Raw genomic sequence first — 19830 nt, 5'->3', positions numbered from 1 at the left:
GGGGCAGTAGTACTATGGATGCATGGTAGGGGCAGTAGTACTATGGATGCATGGTAGGGGCAGTAGTACTATGGATGCATGGTAGGGGCAGTAGTACTATGGATGCATGGTAGGGGCAGTAGTACTATGGATGCATGGTAGGGGCAGTAGTACTATGGATGCATGGTAGGGGCAGTAGTACTATGGATGCATGGTAGGGGCAGTAGTACTATGGATGCATGGTAGGGGCACTATTCCTATGGATGCATGGTAGGGGCACTATTCCTATGGATGCATGGTAGGGGTAGTAGTCCTGTGGATGCATGGTAGGGGCACTATTCCTATGGATGCATGGTAGGGGTAGTAGTCCTATGGATGCATGGTAGGGGGTAGTAGTACTATGGATGCATGGTAGGGGCACTAGTCCTATGGATGCATGGTAGGGGGTAGTAGTACTATGGATGCATGGTAGGGGGTAGTAGTCCTATGGATGCATGGTAGGGGCACTAGTCCTATGGATGCATGGTAGGGGTAGTAGTCCTATGAATGCATGGTAGGGGGTAGTAGTCCTATGGATGCATGGTAGGGGGTAGTAGTCCTATGGATGCATGGTAGGGGGTAGTAGTCCTATGGATGCATGGTAGGGGGTAGTAGTCCTATGGATGCATGGTAGGGGGTAGTAGTCCTATGGATGCATGGTAGGGGGTAGTAGTACTATGGATGCATGGTAGGGGTACTAGTCCTATGGATGCATGGTAGGGGGTAGTAGTACTATGGATGCATGGTAGGGGGTAGTAGTCCTATGGATGCATGGTAGGGGCACTAGTCCTATGGATGCATGGTAGGGGTAGTAGTACTATGGATGCATGGTAGGGGTACTAGTCCTATGGATGCATGGTAGGGGGTAGTAGTCCTATGGATGCATGGTAGGGGCACTAGTCCTATGGATGCATGGTAGGGGTACTAGTCCTATGGATGCATGGTCGGGGGTAGTATTACTATGGATGCATGGTAGGGGGTAGTAGTCCTATGGATGCATGGTAGGGGCACTAGTCCTGTGGATGCATGGTAGGAGCACTATTCCTATGGATGCATGGTAGGGGCACTATTCCTATGGATGCATGGTAGGGGTAGTAGTCCTATGGATGCATGGTAGGGGGTAGTATTACTATGGATGCATGGTAGGGGGTAGTAGTCCTATGGATGCATGGTAGGGGCACTAGTCCTATGGATGCATGGTAGGGGTACTATTCCTATGGATGCATGGTAGGGGTAGTAGTCCTATGGATGCATGGTAGGGGCACTATTCCTATGGATGCATGGTAGGGGTAGTAGTCCTATGGATGCATGGTAGGGGGTAGTATTACTATGGATGCATGGTAGGGGGTAGTAGTCCTATGGATGCATGGTAGGGGCACTAGTCCTATGGATGCATGGTAGGGGTACTATTCCTATGGATGCATGGTAGGGGTAGTAGTCCTATGGATGCATGGTAGGGGCACTATTCCTATGGATGCATGGTACGGGTAGTAGTCCTGTGGATGCATGGTAGGGGCACTATTCCTATGGATGCATGGTAGGGGTAGTAGTCCTGTGGATGCATGGTAGGGGCACTATTCCTATGGATGCATGGTAGGGGTAGTAGTCCTATGGATGCATGGTAGGGGTAGTAGTACTATGGATGCATGGTAGGGGTACTAGTCCTATGGATGCATGGTAGGGGTAGTAGTACTATGGATGCATGGTAGGGGTACTAGTCCTATGGATGCATGGTGAGGAGGAGGATGCCGCGGCACTCACCCATTCAGCCAGCAGCAGCTGTCCCTTCCTTGATGCCAGGAACCCCCTGCCCGGGATGAGGGCGCTGAGGACGGACCTGGTGGCCGGGGGCTGCTCGCCGCTCTCCGGGTCATCCATGCTGTGTGCGGGGCAGGAGACTTGTGTTTTTGGGAAGAAAAAGGGGGAGCGGAAACTGTGACAACGCGGAAACGTGCAAGAGAAAAAGTGCAACATGTGTGAAAGTTAGCAGCCTTAACCCCTGCACTGCCGGAGCCCACATCCTGTGCACAACCCGCAGGCTGCTGCAGCTCCGCTCCCGGGTCCCACACACACACGATGCGTCCGGCTGCCAGCCTAAGCCTCTCTACCCAGTCACACATCAGAGGTCCATTTGTCTTTCAGGAGCCTGGGAAAGTGACGGACTAACGGTATACATAACAGTACAGTATCCTACACATGGCATATAGGTAGGAGGGGGATGCATGCTTCTCACATTACAGATGCTATTCCACTTTGCCCAGTTTTAGATTGTTGTATATGGAGGCCAGCAACAATGTACAACTATGTGCAAAGTAATAAAACTGCTCCCAGGAAGAACTTAGCGGTATCGGCAGACAGTGAACTTACCACTAGTGACCAGTGCCAGGCAACAGCTGCCATATTTACAGCTAGTGCGCCTTGTTGGCTGCAAATAATCAGTAGAATTGGCGCTTGTCTTCAGTGCCTTTACATGGCTGCACCAACGATCCTTGTATCATTCCTACAGCTCTGGAAACTTACTGCACAGAAATTTATAGATTGGTAAGAATGCACTGCTTCTGACCAGGTAACTTTTACAGCTGCATTCAGAAAGGTAAGTAGCAGGCACGGCGATCGGACCGTGCCCGCTAATAGCCGCGGTCCCGGGCTGCATAAAGCACCCTGGATTGCGGCGGTTCAGAGCAGAGCCGCCGTGTGACCCCCCTCTGAACTTCCCTAGCAATGCCGTGACATACGGGCCCTGGGTCATCTAGGGGCTAAGATCAAACTTTCTGACACTGGGCAGCACATTTTGCCCCAAAATGCCTTAATTTTAGAGATGAGCGAACCTCGAGCATGCTCGAGTCCATCCGAACCCGGACATTCGGCATTTGATTAGCGAGGGCTGCTGAAGTTGGATAAAGCCCTAAGGCTATGTGGAAAACATGGATATAGTCATTGGCTGTATCCATGTTTTCCAGACAACCTTAGAGCTTTGTCCAACTTCAGCAGCCACCGCTAATCAAGTACCGATTGTTCGGGTTCGGATGAACCTGGTTCGCTCATCTCTACTTAATTTCCTTAAATGGGAACTCCAGGCAAAATCTATTTTTTAATATGTAATTTCACAAGAAAAGTTAGAAAAAATTCCTTAGGGTCCATTTACACAAAAAGATTTGAAGCCAAACCAAGGAATGGATTTGAAAACAGGAAGGCTTTCTTTTATGGCCTGATCTCTGTTTATAGTCTGTTTCTGGCTTTGGCTTCAAATCTTTGGCAGATAATCTGTCAGATAATCTTTCTGTGTAAATGGACCCTTATGTACACTAATTATGGAAAATGCACATATAGTTCTAGTTCCCTCAATTTAGTAGATCAGGCAGGCATTTCTCAAAAAGTATAGAAGTAGAAGTCTATGTTGAAAGTATATGTAGTAGAATCATCCCCGCCCCCCCTCCCCATGCTGCTCAATGCCCATGCATCACTCTCCCTCCTCGGGCTGCCCGTTGTCGTGCTTGTTGTCTGCTGCTCACCCAGGGCACCGGGCAGAGCAGGGCGGGAGGGAGATGCACAGGCACCAGCAGCATGGGGAGTGAGATGAGGGCACAGGGAGGGAGATGCACGGGCACCAGCAGCATGGGGAGTGAGATGAGTGCACGGGGAGGGAGATGCACAAGCACCAGCAGCATGGGGAGTGAGATGAGGGCACGGGGAGGGAGATGAGGGCACGGAGAGGGAGATGCACAAGCACCAGCAGCATGGGGAGTGAGATGAGGGCACGGGGAGGGAGATGAGGGCACGGAGAGGGAGATGCACAAGCACCAGCAGCATGGGGAGTGAGATGAGGGCACGGGGAGGGAGATGAGGGCACGGGGAGGGAGATGCACAGGCATTGGGCAGCATGGGGGGTGGGGGTGGATGGATTGCACTACATATACTGCGCCCCCTGCTGGACCCTTCAGGTATACCGAGGGTTTGTGACGTCACGTTTTGTTTTGAGAAATTGAAGCCTGCCTGATTCACTAAATTGAGGGAACTAGAACTATAAGTGCATTGCCCATAATTAGTGTATATTAGGAATTTGTCTAACTTTGCTTATGTAATAACATTTTAACCCCTTAGCGACCCATGACGTATCTGATACATCATGGTGCCGCGGGGGGTGTTCAGAGCGGGGTCCCGCCGGGACCCCGCTCTGTACGGCGCTGATCCCGGCGCCGGCTAACAGAGGCACTGCCTGGCTGCACGTGTAAGCACTTCAATGCAGCTGCAGATGTGATCGCGGGGGGGGGGAGATCCGTTCTTCTGCCCGTGCCGGGCCTCAGCGTCGGAATGACGCTGATCCCGGCTCGGCAATAGATTGCTATGGCCTGCAGCAGGCCATAGCAATCTATGAGCGATCTAATGGATCTTTGCTGTGTATATACACAGCATTGATCTCTATGAGAGATCAGTGCTGTTTATATACAAGTCCCCCAGGGGGGCTTCTAGTCCATGTAAAAAAAAAAAAGTAAAAAAGTGTTTTTATTAATAAAAAATCCCCTCCCCTAATAAAAGTCCAAATCACCCCCCTTTTCCCTTAGGGTGGCTTCACACAGGACGGATTGCAGCTGTGCACCAATTGGCTGAGCGGGACCAACAAGAGCCGGGAGCCTCACTTGCCACAACGCTTAGCAGGTAATGTATGCTGCGGGCGGCGAGGGGTAAAATGGGCTGGGTTACATACTTGCAGTGGAATGAAAATTCCGCTGCGGGTATGTAACCCATTGATCTTCACACTACCAGGATTCGCAGCGGATTTCGCTGCAAACTCACAGCGTGAAATCCACTGCCAATCCGGTACGTGTGAAGCTACCCTTACTGGTAAATGTTTCTTAGCAGAGGGCTCAGCATTTTGCACCCGCACTTCATTTCTCTGACACTAAAAAGAGGAACTCATAGGGTAAGCGAGGAAGTGCCCAAAATATCCATATCCTGCTTGACTCATCTGCTAAATGATTTATGTAATGTGGCCTCTTCTGTTAGGAATTTTCATCTGATGGAATAATCATATAATCATATAATAATGTGCTCCACTGAAGTCAACTTTACCAAGAAATAGCTTTATTAGGCCCCTTCACATATCAGGAACAATTCCAGACCCATAGGGTTCTATTGGGCACAGACACCCTTCAGGATTTTTCCTGAAGGGGGACTGTGCCTGAAAATGGGCCTGGAAATTATGACACATGTCCTGAAAATGTCCAGAATTCTGGCATGGAAGTCCCATAGAACCCTCTGGGGGCATCCATAATTCAGGATAGGTTTGGATGTGCATCCGGAAACTGCCCAGAATTCTGGAAGCATTGCTTGTCAGCCTGGGCCATCAGACGCTGGCTTTTTAACTGTACATGCTCTAATCAGGATTGCAAACAATTAAATGCAGCCCTGTCAGTCTCTCTGCTGGCAGGAGGGGAGCACCGCTGCACCACCACAGTTCTATTGACTGAAGTATCTGAGAAATTTAATGGTCCAGATCTCCAGATCAAGGTAATGTTCGCCCCAGCTACTGCAGGTGGGTGTTATCTGTGTAACACAGCGAAGACATGCTGGAAATGTTGCTGGATCTGCTCCTGTGCCATATTGGTACTGTGACAGGCTGCAGCATTCATGTAATGATGTACACGATTTCATTGCTGCAGGACTAGTGGGAACCAACAGAGCAGAGGCAGCTGGGAATTTTATTCTTTTCATTTAAAAAATGATTTGCTTTTAAATGAGTATTTTGAGTTAAACAAATCTCCTGCCTGATGATGATTGGCCTGTATAAAAGAAGCCTACTTTGATTTGGTCATAAATAAGCTTAGAAAATCGTTCAGCAGAGGAGATATAAAGGCTGGAGACTGAGCCATCAAACCGCCCATCTGACAGATTTCGTTCTGAACAGGTGAGAGCAGCTTACTGTGCTGAAGAGAAATGGGGTAACATTTTTATTGGGAAAATGTTTTTGTTTGACACTTTTTTGAGATGTAAAATTACCATTTTATGGTACGTTCACACCTACAGGATCTGCAGCTGATTTTCTGCAGCAGATTTCATTTAAATAACTGAACACAGCATCAAATCTGCTGCAGATCTGCTGCAGATCCTGTAGGTGTGAACGCACCCTTAAAGTAAAAAAAAAAAAAAAAAGGCAAAAAAAAAAAAAGTGAGTGCCCATCATCTTAAAGTAGCCATCTGATGGCTGAATGATTCCCCCCCATACACATAAAAGTTTCACATGGCTGGACATTCCTGTATCCTCTATGGGAAGGGGTAAGCAGCACCAGACAGCTCTGGTGGCGGCTTATCTCTCCAGGAACAAAGGGATTGGGCATTGAAATTTCATCACGTCTGACAACCATCCCTCTGTCTGTCTCGGAAGACTTTACACTTACACTTATACACCTATATACTTTATACTGACAACTGAACCTGCTGCAATACATAATTATAAAGTGTATGGGAACCTTTAGAGGTCACATTGGAACTGTAACATGGTCTATGGAAATGAACAGGAGCTGCAGACATATAAAGTCAGTCCGAGGAACCTCATACAAATAGAATAATACAGGCTTTGATCATTCTTTTGGTTATTGGGACATCTAGTGGTAGAACTAAGAATTACACTATATTTAATCACAGGCAGAGCATAAAGCACATGATGGTCTGAGTGCTGGGTCCTCCCACATACTCCCAGAATAAGGAAGCACCAACAGTGACTAAAGTGACTGACCCATAGCTCAGCCCAGCACTGGCACTACCCACATGTAGGATAAAAGGTATCCTTGATAAGTAGTTAAGGCTGGGTTCACACTATGTATATTTGAGGCTGTATTTGGTCCTCATGTCAGGTCCTCATAGCAACCAAAACCAGGAGTGGATTGAAAACACAGAAAGGCTCTGTTCACACAATGGTGAAATTGAGTGGATGGCCGCCATATAACAGTAAATAACTTCCATTATTTCAATACAACAGCCGTTGTTTTAAAATAACAGCAAATATTTGCCATTAAATGACGGCCATCCACTCAATTACAACATTATGTGAGCCTTTCTGTGTTTTCAATCCACTCCTTGTTTTTGTTGCTATACAGCCTCAAATATACGTAGTGTGAACATAGCCTAAAACTGCAGCTCAACCTATTTTAGAAAAAAATCCTGAAACAACCTATCAGAGCTCAGCTTTTATTTAATTATTTGAAAGTTGAACTCTGATTGATTGCTATGGGCAACAAAGATTTTTACTATGGCCTCATCAATATCAGTAGTCATACCTCTGTCCCAGAACACAATTGGCTCCAGAAGGCTGTTCCAGAACCGAGCAGTTCCAGATCCAAGCTGTGTGTTTCCATAGGGAACAATGTAAGGCTGCATTCACACGTTCTGTACGGAACACGGACGTGGAATGCCTGTAAATGTCTGCCAGATATGCGCCATGCTGTAATGACAGAGCCGCGCGGCTGATTCATTACATTGCGGCGCATATCTGTTCCCCTGCTCCCAGCATCTTATCACAGATACTGCCTGGGCGGGGGGAGAATCAGTTACATGCATTCCACGTCTGTGTTCCATGTGGAACAAGGAACGTGTTAATGCAGCCTAAGTGTGTTTAACCCCTTAACGACATTGGGTGTAAATGTACGCCCCCGCAGGGTGGGCTTTAACGCAAACGGGCATACATTAACGCCCGATGTTTCCCCGATCGCTGTAGGTACACACACACACACACACAGCGATCTGGGAAGATGGCCTGCTATAATGTATAGCCAGTACCGGCTGGCCGATTACAGGGATCAAAGAGTTAAAAAAGTGTGTCACCGAGTTCTGCACCGCTCCGCTAGGTAGCTGAGGGGTGCAGAACAGGTGTGTATAGTGTAGGTGCACTATACTCACCTGATCTGGGCGTCCGGAGCGAAGATCGGCAGTCCCGTGGCGTCCTCTTCTCTGCGTCGTCTAACTTTGGTTCCCGTCCGGTCTGCGTCGTCTAACTCCGGAAATCGGCTCTTTGGGCTCTTCCGTCGTCTATCTTCGGAATTCTTCGGCAGCTTCGCTCTACTGCCCCCTAGCGGCTGATCAGTGTATATTATACACTGATCAGTTGCTTTAGGTTAAAAAAAAGTTTTTTATTTTTTTTTTACAATTTTTTTTTCTTTTTATGCGCCCTAACGCCGCTGAGTACTGATCAGCATCGCACGTAAGTGCGCCGTTGATCAACAACTCCTCCTTTTTGGCTTAGGGTCTTTTTTCCCCCCTATATCCTACCGCCACTGTCTGCTGATAAGTACCGCACATAAGTGCGGCATTTATCAGCAATTCCTTTCTTGGTGTAGGTATATTTTTTCTTACTGTAAAAAAAAACTTAAAAACACTACATTACACCACACTACATGAAATAAAGTTCTACACTACATTACACATTTACATACCCCATATACTAATCTCCTGTCAGGATGGTATCTTTGCGGAGCGTCATGCGTCCCTCTGCTCATGCTGTGCGGCCGAGAAGGTGCTGATTTTCTTGCATTCTGTTTCTGTGTTTTGTTTTGTAGTGTGTGAACACTGGTTATTTGCTCACCTTGAGAGACACACCCGACTTTACCTGCTGAGTTCTGTCTGGCCAGGTCAGGATTAATCTGTGTTTTGGTTCTGCTGTGACTGACAGGTCTTCCTGCCAGTGGATCTGTTTTGTTCTCAGCTGTCTGTGCTTGGAGTTCAGGGGGATGGTCCAATTATGTTCTGGATCAGAACCCTGGCCTCCTATATAACTACCTCAGTCTGGGATATCTTTGCCAGATATTGAGCTTGTCTCTGCCTGGTTCTGTGTTTCTATTCTTGCTCTGTTGATTCTGACCCTGCTTTGCCTTTCTGATTATTCTTGTTTGCTGCCTGCCCCTGACCATACTGCCTGTATATTGACTTTGCCTTCGGATTGTGATTTTGTACTTTTGCTGCCCGTTTGTTGTGACCCGGACTGTTGACCATTCGTTATTGTGTTTTGTCTGTCTGTCTTGTCCTTGTGTCCCACCTAGCCAGCGCAGGGACTGCCGCCCAGTTGCTCGCCGCCATTTTAGGGCGGATTGTGGCAAATAGGTAGAGGACAGTGGGCGGGGCTGAGCTTAGGGCTCACTGTTTGTCTTGTCCTGCTGTCCGGTTCCTAACATCTCCATATTAAGATGGCCCCCAGGGTGTTTTTCAGCGGCGGAGGCATAAGCTATTACTGCCTCCAACACCGAAACAGCCAGTGAGGATGAATGGGGGGGATCCTTTTTTCCTCCATTCATCCTTATTATCATCATTCCGTGACGTGTCTGGGGGTAGCGTAGCGCATGCTGCCCCCCAGACACGTCTTTTCCGCCAGTACCTTCTCAATAAGAGATCACGGGTACACTTACAGATTTAGGCTGGGTTCACACGCTGTAACTGTGCGGCTGTATTTTTTATGCGGCTGTAAATGTGCGGGTGAAACTCCGGCCGTGGGAAAAAATAGACATGCGGCTCAAAACATACGGTCATTTACTTGGAAATCTGGTTCAACTAAAAATAACAAATAAAATGTTAAGAAAGTGATGCAAACACCTCTGGATGCATCTGGGAAAGCAGGGAACACAGTTTACATGAATCGCTATTACCGGGGTTTGCGATCCTCTGCACTATAGCCGATGTCTCTCATGGTTAATATATTGAATTAATAAAACACATTTTCTGTCTAATAAAGTCCCTTTTATTGTTCAATAATTAAATGTAAACGATTCCATCATTTTGCAATTAAATATACTGGTAAAATAAATATATATATAAATAAATGTATATTTATATATATATTTATTTTTTGACAGTATATTGAATTGCACAATGATGGATTCGTTAGAATTAAATTATTGAACAAAGAAACTGTATTTATTTAAACGAAAATGTGTTTTCTTAATTAAATATTAATTAGTACAGGAAGCTCTATAAGCCGGTAATTCATATTCCCGGCAATAGAGCATTCTGTACTAATCATCACTTTACTTTACTCAAAACATCAAATGTTTCTTCTAATTATGTTATCACAATAGCATTATTAGAAGAAACATTTAGAATTATATGTGCGCTCAGCTGATTGGCTGTTCGGCTGAGCGCACATATAATGAGCCGGTCCGCAGTACAGTCACTTCATTGTGCTGCGGACCAGCGAAGAGGACACATCGGGGTGAGTATAGAGCTCTCCCCACCCCCTCCCCGGCACTGCACCCCTCCCAGCAAGGAAGGGGGGGTCAGTTAACCCCTTCCTTGCTGGGATGGGTGCAGTCTGACATCAGTCTGGCCCCCCGGGGGTTAAGGGGGATGCAATACATCCTCCCTTAACCCCTTGGGGGTCAGACTGTAAGCAGCGATCTGTAAAGATGCTGCATACTGTAAGGAGCACAACACCGCTCACAATGATGGGTGTTGTGCTCCTGTTTGTGTTTTTTTTGTGTGTTTCTCCCTTTTTGTTTTTCAGATATCGGTATCCTGGGGATTACGTCGGATTCCATGGACTACGTCGATGACCAGCGGTTGTTCTTTGAATTTTTTAAATAAAATGGTCAATGAGGGGTGTGGGGGTGTTTTTATTTGAATAAAAAATTTTTTAAACTTGTGTCTTGTCTTTATTTCTTTACTTTTTAGACTTAGTAGTGGAAGCCGTCTAATAGACGGAATCCATTACTAAGTTGGGGCCTAGTGTTAGCCGGTATAAAATGGCTAACACTAACCCCCCATTATTACCCCAGTACCCAATGCCACCAGGGGTACTGGGAAGAGCCGGGTGCCAGTGGTCCCGGAGCGTCAAAATTGGCGCTCCTGGACCGGGCGGCAGCAGGCTGGTAAGATTTAGGCTGGGGAGGGCCTAAACCAATGGCTCTTCCCACCCTGGTGTTACCAGGCTGCTGTCGTTTGGTTTTTAACCCGGCTGGTTATAAAAATAGGGGGGACCCTATGCGTTTTTTTAAATTATTTATTTAAAAAAAAAAAACGCATAGGGTCCCCCCTATTTTTATAACCAGCCGGGTTAAAAACCAAACGACAGCAGCCTGGTAACACCAGGGTGGGAAGAGCCATTGTTTTAGGCCCTTCCCAGCCTAAATATTACCAGCCTGCTGCCGCCCAGTCCAGGAGCGCCAATTTTGACGCTCCGGGACCACTGGCACCCGGCTCTTCCCAGTACCCCTGGTGGCATTGGGTACTGGGGTAATAATGGGGGGTTAGTGTTAGCCATTTTATACCGGCTAACACTAGGCCCCAACTTAGTAATGGATTCCGTCTATTAGACGGCTTCCACTACTAAGTCTAAAAAGTAAAGAAATAAAGACAAGACACAAGTTTAAATTTTTTTTTATTCAAATAAAAACACCCCCACACCCCTCATTGACCATTTTATTTTAAAAATTCAAAGAACAACCGCTGGTCATCGACGTAGTCCATGGAATCCGACGTAATCCCCAGGATACCGATATCTGAAAAACAAAAAGGGAGAAACACACAAAAAAAACACAAACAGGAGCACAACACCCATCATTGTGAGCGGTGTTGTGCTCCTTACAGTATGCAGCATCTTTACAGATCGCTGCTTACAGTCTGACCCCCAAGGGGTTAAGGGAGGATGTATTGCATCCCCCTTAACCCCCGGGGGGCCAGACTGATGTCAGACTGCACCCATCCCAGCAAGGAAGGGGTTAACTGACCCCCCCTTCCTTGCTGGGAGGGGTGCAGTGCCGGGGAGGGGGTGGGGAGAGCTCTATACTCACCCCGATGTGTCCTCTTCGCTGGTCCGCAGCACAATGAAGTGACTATACTGCGGACCGGCTTATTATATGTGCGCTTAGCCGAACAGCCAATCAGCTGAGCGCACATATAATTCTAAATGTTTCTTCTAACAATGTTATTGTCATAACATAATTAGAAGAAACATTTGATGTTTTCATTAAAGTAAAGTGATGATTAGTACAGAATGCTCTATTGCCGGCAATATGAATTCACGGCTTATAGAGCTTCCTGTACTAATTAATATTTAATGAATAAAACACATTTTCTTGAAAATAAATTCAGTTTCGTTGGTCAATAATTTAATTCTAACGAATCCATCATTGTGCAATTCAATATACTGTCAAAAAATAAATATATAGATAAATATACATTTATTTATATATCTATTTTTTTTAACAGTATATTTAATTGCAAAATGATGGATTCGTTAGAAATAAATTATTGATCAACGAAAGTGTCTTGATTACAAATAAAATGTCTTTGATTAATTTAATATATTAACTATTAGAGGCATCGGCATTCGGCATCATTGCCGGCTATTTTTGAAGTACTCCGTACGGACCGCCTGTCAATCCACGGCCGCATGTCCAGCCACAAACAATGGTCTTGTTCATTTTTTACGGGTCCGTTTACGATAGGGCCGTAGATTCAGAGATAGTGTGCACTGTGCAGCCGCATATCCTATACTTCCCAGCATACACACGAACCATCAAAAATACCGCCGCACAATTACAGCCGCACTCTTACAACGTGTGAACCGAGCCCCCGGGTACGTGCACACTGTGGAATGGCGAAGGATAACCCTTCGTGCATTCAGCAGCTGGCACCAGCCGGCGGACTGATGGAGGCGCGTGTCTCCACCCATGTCATAGACTCCATCCTATGCACATGTGGATTCCGTCATCCGTCCAAGGAATGAACACGTTCATTCTTTGGACTAGGGCTGGGCGATATGGCCAAAAAATAAAATCTCGATTTTTTTAAAATTTTGGACGATTCTCGATTTAAATCTCGATATTTTCTCTTTTTGCTAAACAAACAGGACATTTTTCTCCCTGCAGCATCAGAAACTATTTTATAGACGTTTGAGACAACAACCATATTGCTTCCCAGTGTAACAGTGCTCCTCCAGTGCCCCTATGTAGTAGACAAGCCCATTGTGTGCCCCATATAAGTAGTTTTCCCAAATATGTGCCCTATGTACTAGTGTATTAGTAGTAGTACAGATGAGAGGATTAGCAGTACAGGTAAAGATGAGGGGTGTAGTAGTGGTACAGATGAGGGGTGTAGTAGTAGTAGTACAGGAACAGATGAGGGGTGCAGTAGTAGTAGTGCAGGTAAAGATGAGGGGTGTAGTAGTAGTACAGGTACAGATGAGGGGTGTAGTAGTAGTACAGGTAAAGATGAGGGGTGTAGTAGTAGTACAGGTACAGATGAGGGGTGTAGTAGTAGTACAGGTACAGATGAGGGGTGTAGTAGTAGTACAGGTACAGATGAGGGGTGTAGTAGTAGGGTTGCAGGTAAAGATGAGGGGTGTAGTAGTAGTACAGGTAAAGATGAGGGGTGTAGTAGTAGTACAGGTAAAGATGAGGGGTGTAGTAGTAGTAGTACAGGTACAGATGAGGAGTGTAGTAGTACAGGAATAGATGAGGGATGTAGTAGTAGTAGTACAGGAATAGATGAGGGGTGTAGTAGTAGTACAGGTATAGATGAGGGGTGTAGTAGTACAGGTACAGATGAGGGGTGTAGTAGTAGTACAGGTAAAGATGAGGGGTGTAGTAGTAGTACAGGTACAGATGAGGGGTGCAGTAGTAGTAGTGCAGGTAAAGATGAGGGGTGTAGTAGTAGTACAGGTACAGATGAGCCTGGTGTAGTAGTAGTACAGGTACAGATGAGGAGTTTAGTAGTAGTACAGGTAAAGATGAGGGGTGTAGTAGTAGTACAGGTAAAGATGAGGGTCAGGGACATAGCTAAGAGCATGGGGCAGACTGGGGGGGAAGGGCATGGGGTACACTGGGCTGGAGAGCATGGGGTACACTGGGGGGGCAAATATGGGGCACACTGGGGGGAGCAAGGGGCAGACTAGGGGGGAAAGGCATGGGGTACACTGGGGGACATGCATGGGGCACACTGGGGGGAGCATGGGGCAGATCGGGGGGAGAATAGGGCAGATCGGCAGGGGCATGGAGCAGACCGGGGCAGGAGGGAACATACCTGGTGTACCCGCTCTGCGCGGGCGCACACCACCGGCACTTGCGCTCTCCTCCCGCCCGCACTACTCCCCGCAGCGGACCCGCCCCCATAGCCAGACATATTCGCGCGCTTCCTCCCGGCCGCACATGGAGGTCCCCGGAGGAGGCTGCAGATACTGAAGCATCGGGTGATAGTGTCGCTGCTGTACAGCTCCAGCACCCGCAGCGATCACCCGATGCTTCAGTATCTGCAGCCTCCTCCGGGGACCTCCATGTGCGGCCGGGAGGAAGCGCGCGTACACGTCCGGCTATGGGGGCGGGTCAGAGGCGGGGACATAGGACGCTGCTGGGCGCTCTCGCTCCTCACGCTGTTTCAGTAGCTGGAGGATGCGAGCAGCCCGCCCGCGCGCCCAAATCCAATGATTTTTTTGGAAAATCGATTTTCGATTTTCCAAAAAAGTCAAATCGATTCTCAAATTCTGGGCGAATTAATTCGATTAATCGCCCAGCCCTACTTTGGACAGAGAGCGGAATCCGCCCGTGCATAGAATGGAATGTGACACGAGCGGAGACGCACGCCTACATCAGTCCGCCAGCTGCGTAATGCACAAAGGGTTATCAGTCGCCATTCCACAGTGTGCACGAACCCTTAGAGTGTATGAAGGAAGAGACACCCGAATCCAGCCCCCAGGTGCGCCCCCCCCCCCATCCTCGGAGTGAGTGGGAAGATCGTTTGGGAACTTATCTTCCCACTGCTGGATAAAGGTTACCTTCTGTACGGGGATAACTTTTATACCAGCACCTCCTCTTCCGGTCCCTCGCTGCCCGAGCTACTGTAGCTTGTGGCACGATCCAAAAATATCAGAAGCAGTAATAAAGCCCTAATATTTAGCAGCCATGGAGCGGACCCAGCGCTTCTGCATATGAAGGACCCAGGGGCGTAACTAGGATTCATGGGGCCCCATAGCAAAGAACTGTATGGGGCCCCCCCCCTCCCCTCCCAGACACACACTCACCTGGCCTGGCGCAGTTCCCCGGCATACCACTCATGCACCATGGAGCTGGGAGAATAATGGAATGCTGCGTCGGGCAAAGTGAGTATGTGTATGGGGAAGGGGGGGGGGGGTGTTGGGGAGCTAAGGGGTGTAGTAGTGGAGGTATAGTGAATATGGGGTGTAGTAGTGGAAGTATAGTGGATAAGGGGTGTAGTAGTGGAGGTATAGTGGATATGGGGTGTAGTAGTGGATGACTGAGGGTGACTGGGGGGAAACTGAGGGGGACTGGGGGACACTGAATGGGAATGGGGTAAAACTGAAGGGGACTGGGATGAAACTGAGGGGGAATGGGGAAAACTGAGGGGAAATGGGGTGACTGAGGGGGAATAAGGAGACTGGGGTGACTGAGGGGGAATGGGGTGACTGAGGGGGAATAAGGGGACTGGGGTGACACTGAGGGGGGACACTGAAGGGGACTGGGGGGACACTGAAAGGGAATGGGGTAAAACTGAAGGGGACTGGGGAGACTGAGGGGGAATTAGGGGACTGGGGTGACTGAAGGGGGACACTGAAGGGGGCTGGGGGGACACTGGGGGGGACTGGGGGGAATTAGGGGAATGGGGGGACACTGAGGGGCACTGGGGTGACTGAGGGGGAATGGGGGGACACTGACAGGGAATTAGGGGACTGAGGGGGGGACACTGAAGGGAACTGGGGGGACACTGAGGGGGACTGGGGGAATTAGGGGAATGGGGGGGACACTGAGGGGGACTGGGTGAATTAGGGGGAATGGGGGGACTGGGGGGACACTGAAGGGGACTGGGGTGACTGAGGGGAAATTAGGGGACTGGGGTGACTGAGGGGGAACACTGAGGGGGAATTAGGGGACTGGGGTGACTGAAGGGAAATTAGGGGACTGGGGTGACTGAGGTGAAATTAGGGGACTGGGGTGACTGAGGGGAAATTAGGGGACTGGGGTGACTGAGGGGAGACACTGAGGGTAACTGGTGCAGCTGGGGGTGATTGGAGCAGGAGGGCACATACACCTCCTCCTCCTCTCACCTCCACACACACGTTCCCCTCCCGGCCAGACGTGGAGCTCTCCGGTCTCTGAAAGCAGCCGCAGGGACCACAGGAAAAGATGATTGCGCCGCTGCAGGTCCTGCAGCTGTACAGCGGTACGGAGGTCTGCACTTAACCCCGCGATCCCCTGTACAGCTCCAGGACCTGCAGCGGCGCGATCATCTTTTCCTGTGGTCCCTGCGGCTGCTTCCAGAGACCGGGGAGCTCCAAGTCTGGCCGAAAGGGGAGAGGGACGCCTAGTGGAAGGTTCTGGGGCAGCTCAGCGGCGGCGCTGTTAAGCGGATGGAGGCCGCCGGCACCGCACCGCCCCTCTGCAGCCTGCTTACCCCTCTCCAGCATGCGTGTTCCGCGCGCCCCACACCGCCCCTCTACGGCCCGACACCGCAACGCCCCTTCCCCCCTGCCCCTTTCTGGACTGCCCACGCGCCTGACAACGCGTGTGTGTGGGGGGGGGGGAGGCGCTGTTGGATCGCGTACTCTCTCAGTCCGGGGAGCATCATTGGGACGCTTGTCTTCACAAGGAGGCCCGAGCCCCCTGCTACACCGGGCCCCATAGCGACCGCCTTTCCTGCCCCCATGGTAGCTACGCCAGTGGAAGGACCCCGTATTGACCAGGGCAACATTTTCTAGTTGACGTCCCCCACACTGGAAAACAGGAGACCCCAGAAGAAGTGCAGAGTGTGGGGTAACAGGGGGATCAGGAAGGACACCATTTTCTAGTGTGACACCTGTCCTGATCACCCGGCCTCTGCATACTGGATTGCTTTAAGGCGTACCACACGTCATTGGAGTTCTACATTATCTAAATTCTGTCCCTCATTCCTATTTCAGGGGTCACGTTGATCCAGGGATTATTCTAATTGCCATTATGGAGTCAGGAAGGAATTTTTCCCCTGTGATGAGGCTACTGTTGTCTGCCTCACAAGGGTTTTTTTGCCTTCCTCTGGATCAACACAGGTTGAATTTGATGGACACCTGTCATTTTTAACCTTATAAACTAATAATTGGCCTAATACCCCCAAATAAATTTAAATTGTCCCTATTCCCCAGCTAAAAAGGTATGGCCGCCATTCCCATTAGAGACTTGCCATGATGCAATTACAAAGCCTCTGTGCTGCCAGGTCAGTAGAACCCCCCCCCCCCCCAAGTGACCCCATTCTGGAAACTACACCCCATAAGGAATCTAACAAGGGGGGCAGCAGGCATATGGCCCCCTGGTGACGCGCACATTTGCGCCGTGAAAATGAAAAAAAAAGTTTTTTTTTAATTTTCACGGCACATGTCCTACATATGTGCCCGTCACCAGTGGGGTCCATATGCTCATTGCACCCCTTGTTAGATTCCTTATGGGGTGTAGTTTCCAGAATGGGGTCACTTGTGATGGGTTTCTACTGTCCTGGCAGCACAGGAGCTTTGTAATTGCGACATGGCCTTCATCCTCCATTCCAGCCTCTAAATGGCGCTCTGTCCCTTTGGTGGCTTGCCCTGTGCCCATATGGCACATTATGTCCACATGTGGGGTATTTTCGTACTCAGGGGAAATTACCCTACACGTTTTGCGTTCGTTTTCTTTTTTAACCCCTTGTGGAAATAGAAAAAAATCAAGGTTAGACCAATATTTAGTGTAAAAAATGTTTAATTTTTACACTAAATCATTGATCTTGTCTTGTCTTCATTAGGACCCCAAATTACCATGGAGACCACCATGACACTGGACGACACCGCGGGACATCGCAATCGCGTAAGTGAACCGCGGCGCCGACCGGGACACACCGCCACCCGTTAGATGCCGCTGTCATGCTTTGACAGCAGCATTTAACGGGTTAAACTGCTCGGAGCGAGTACGAAAATACCCCACATGTGGACATAAAGCACCATGTAGGTGCAGGGTTAGCCTCCAAAGGGAAGGAGCGCCATTTGGTTTTTGGAGGCTGAATTTGGCTGGAATGGATTTCGAGGGCCATGTTGCATTTAAAAGGCCTCTGTATTGCCAAGATAGTTGAAACCCCCCACAAGTGACCCCATTATATAAATTACACCCCTCAAGGTAACAAGGGGTGTAGTGAGCATATGGACCCCACTGGTCATGGGCACAAATGTGGAAAAATGTGGCGTGAAAATGAAATATTACATTTTTTACACTATAATGTTGGTTTAGCCTTAAGTTTTTCATTTTCACAAGGGGTTAAAAGAGAAAAAACACACACAAAATGTGTAGATCAATTCTCCCCGAGTCCGTAAATACCCCACATGTGGACATAAAGCGCCATGTGGGCGCAGGGTAAGCCTCTGAAGGGAAGGAGCGCCATTTGGATTTTGGAGGCTGGATTTGGCCAGAATGGATGATGAACGCCATGTCGCATTTACAGAGCCCTCGTGCTGCCAAAACACTGTAAACCCCCCACAAGTGACCCCATTCTGGAAACTACACCCCTCAAGGAATCTAACAAGGGGTGCAGTGAGGATATGGACTCCTTGAAAAATTTCCCTTTCAAGTCACATTGTTCCACATTTGTGCCCGTCACCAGTGGGGTCCATATGCTCACTGCCCCCCTTGTTAGATTCCTTAAGGGGTGTATTTTCCAAGATTGGGGTCACTTGTGGGGGGTGTCCAGTGTTTTGGTAGCACAAGGGCTTTGTAAATGCGATATGGCCCTTGAAATCCATTCCAGTGAAATCCAGCTTCCAAGGGCCAATTGGCGCTCCTTCACTTTAGAGGCTCATCCTGCGCCCGCTTGGCACTTTATGTCCACATGTGGGGTATTTCCGTACTCAAGAGAAACTGCGCTACACGTTTGGTGTTTTTTTTTTCTTTTATCTCTTTGTAAAATGAAAAATTGAAGGCTAGAACCTTTTAGTGTAAAAAAAAAAAGAATTTTTCCTTTTTTACGCCATATTGTTCTAAAAATCTGTGAAGCACCTGTGGGGTCCAGATGCTCACCGCACCCCTTGTTACATTCCTTGAGGGGTGTAGTTTTGTAAATGGTGTCCCTTTAGGGGTGTTTTTTAGGTTTTGGCACCCCAGAGCCTCTGCCAACCTGAAGTGGTACGGTCAAAAATGACCAAATATAACGGAGGCGTTGAAATTCACTAGGCGCTCCCTTATATCTGAGGCTTGTGGTTGCGTCAAATAGCGCAATACGGCCACATATGGGGTATTTCTGTAAACTGCAGAAACGTGGCAATACATTTTGGAGTGCATTTCCCTGCTAATAGGTTTATAATTATGAAAAATATTGGATTACAATAAAATCTCTGCACAGAAAATTAACATTTTCAAATTTCTTACACACTTAGCTTTTGTTTCTGTGACTCTCCTAAAGGGTTAAAAAAAACTTTCTGGATGTGCTTTTGCAGAGTTTGGGGGGTTCAGTTTCTGAAACAGTGTGCTCTGTGGGACTTTCTAACATACAGTCCCCTCAAATACACCTGAACAGGTCCCTAAAAATATCTGATTTGGAAATTTTACTGAAAATTTGGAAAATTGCTGCTAATGTTTTAAAGAGTCACTGTCGTATTTTATTTTTTTGCAGAAATCAATAGTCCAGGCGATTTTAAGAAACTTTGTAGTTTGGTTTATTAGCCAAATATGCCATTATCTGCATTTAAAAAGACTTTTCTCAGGTCCCCCCCTCCCTCCTCTTTTTCATTCACTGCAAAAAAATCAGAAAATTGTGACTTGGTGCATCAGACGTGCTCATGGTGCGTTTACACAGGCAGATTTATCTGACCAATTTTGGAAGCCAAAGTCAGGA

At 48.1% G+C, this 19830-nt stretch overlaps 1 protein-coding gene across 1 annotated transcript in view; it reads right to left on the bottom strand.

The window, feature by feature from the left end:
- LOC138788292 (CKLF-like MARVEL transmembrane domain-containing protein 3) overlaps positions 1–19830 on the bottom strand; it is a 61506-nt gene that overhangs the window by 13163 nt on the left and 28513 nt on the right. Inside the window, exon 2 of the mRNA XM_069966034.1 lies at positions 1780–1916. Within this exon, the coding sequence (XP_069822135.1) occupies positions 1780–1916 (137 nt within the window). The remainder of the gene's footprint in view (positions 1–1779; positions 1917–19830) is intronic.

This window comes from Dendropsophus ebraccatus, chromosome 4, assembly GCF_027789765.1.
Source record: "Dendropsophus ebraccatus isolate aDenEbr1 chromosome 4, aDenEbr1.pat, whole genome shotgun sequence".
NCBI lineage: Eukaryota > Metazoa > Chordata > Amphibia > Anura > Hylidae > Dendropsophus > Dendropsophus ebraccatus.
This window is presented reverse-complemented; position numbering and strand designations above follow the sequence as displayed.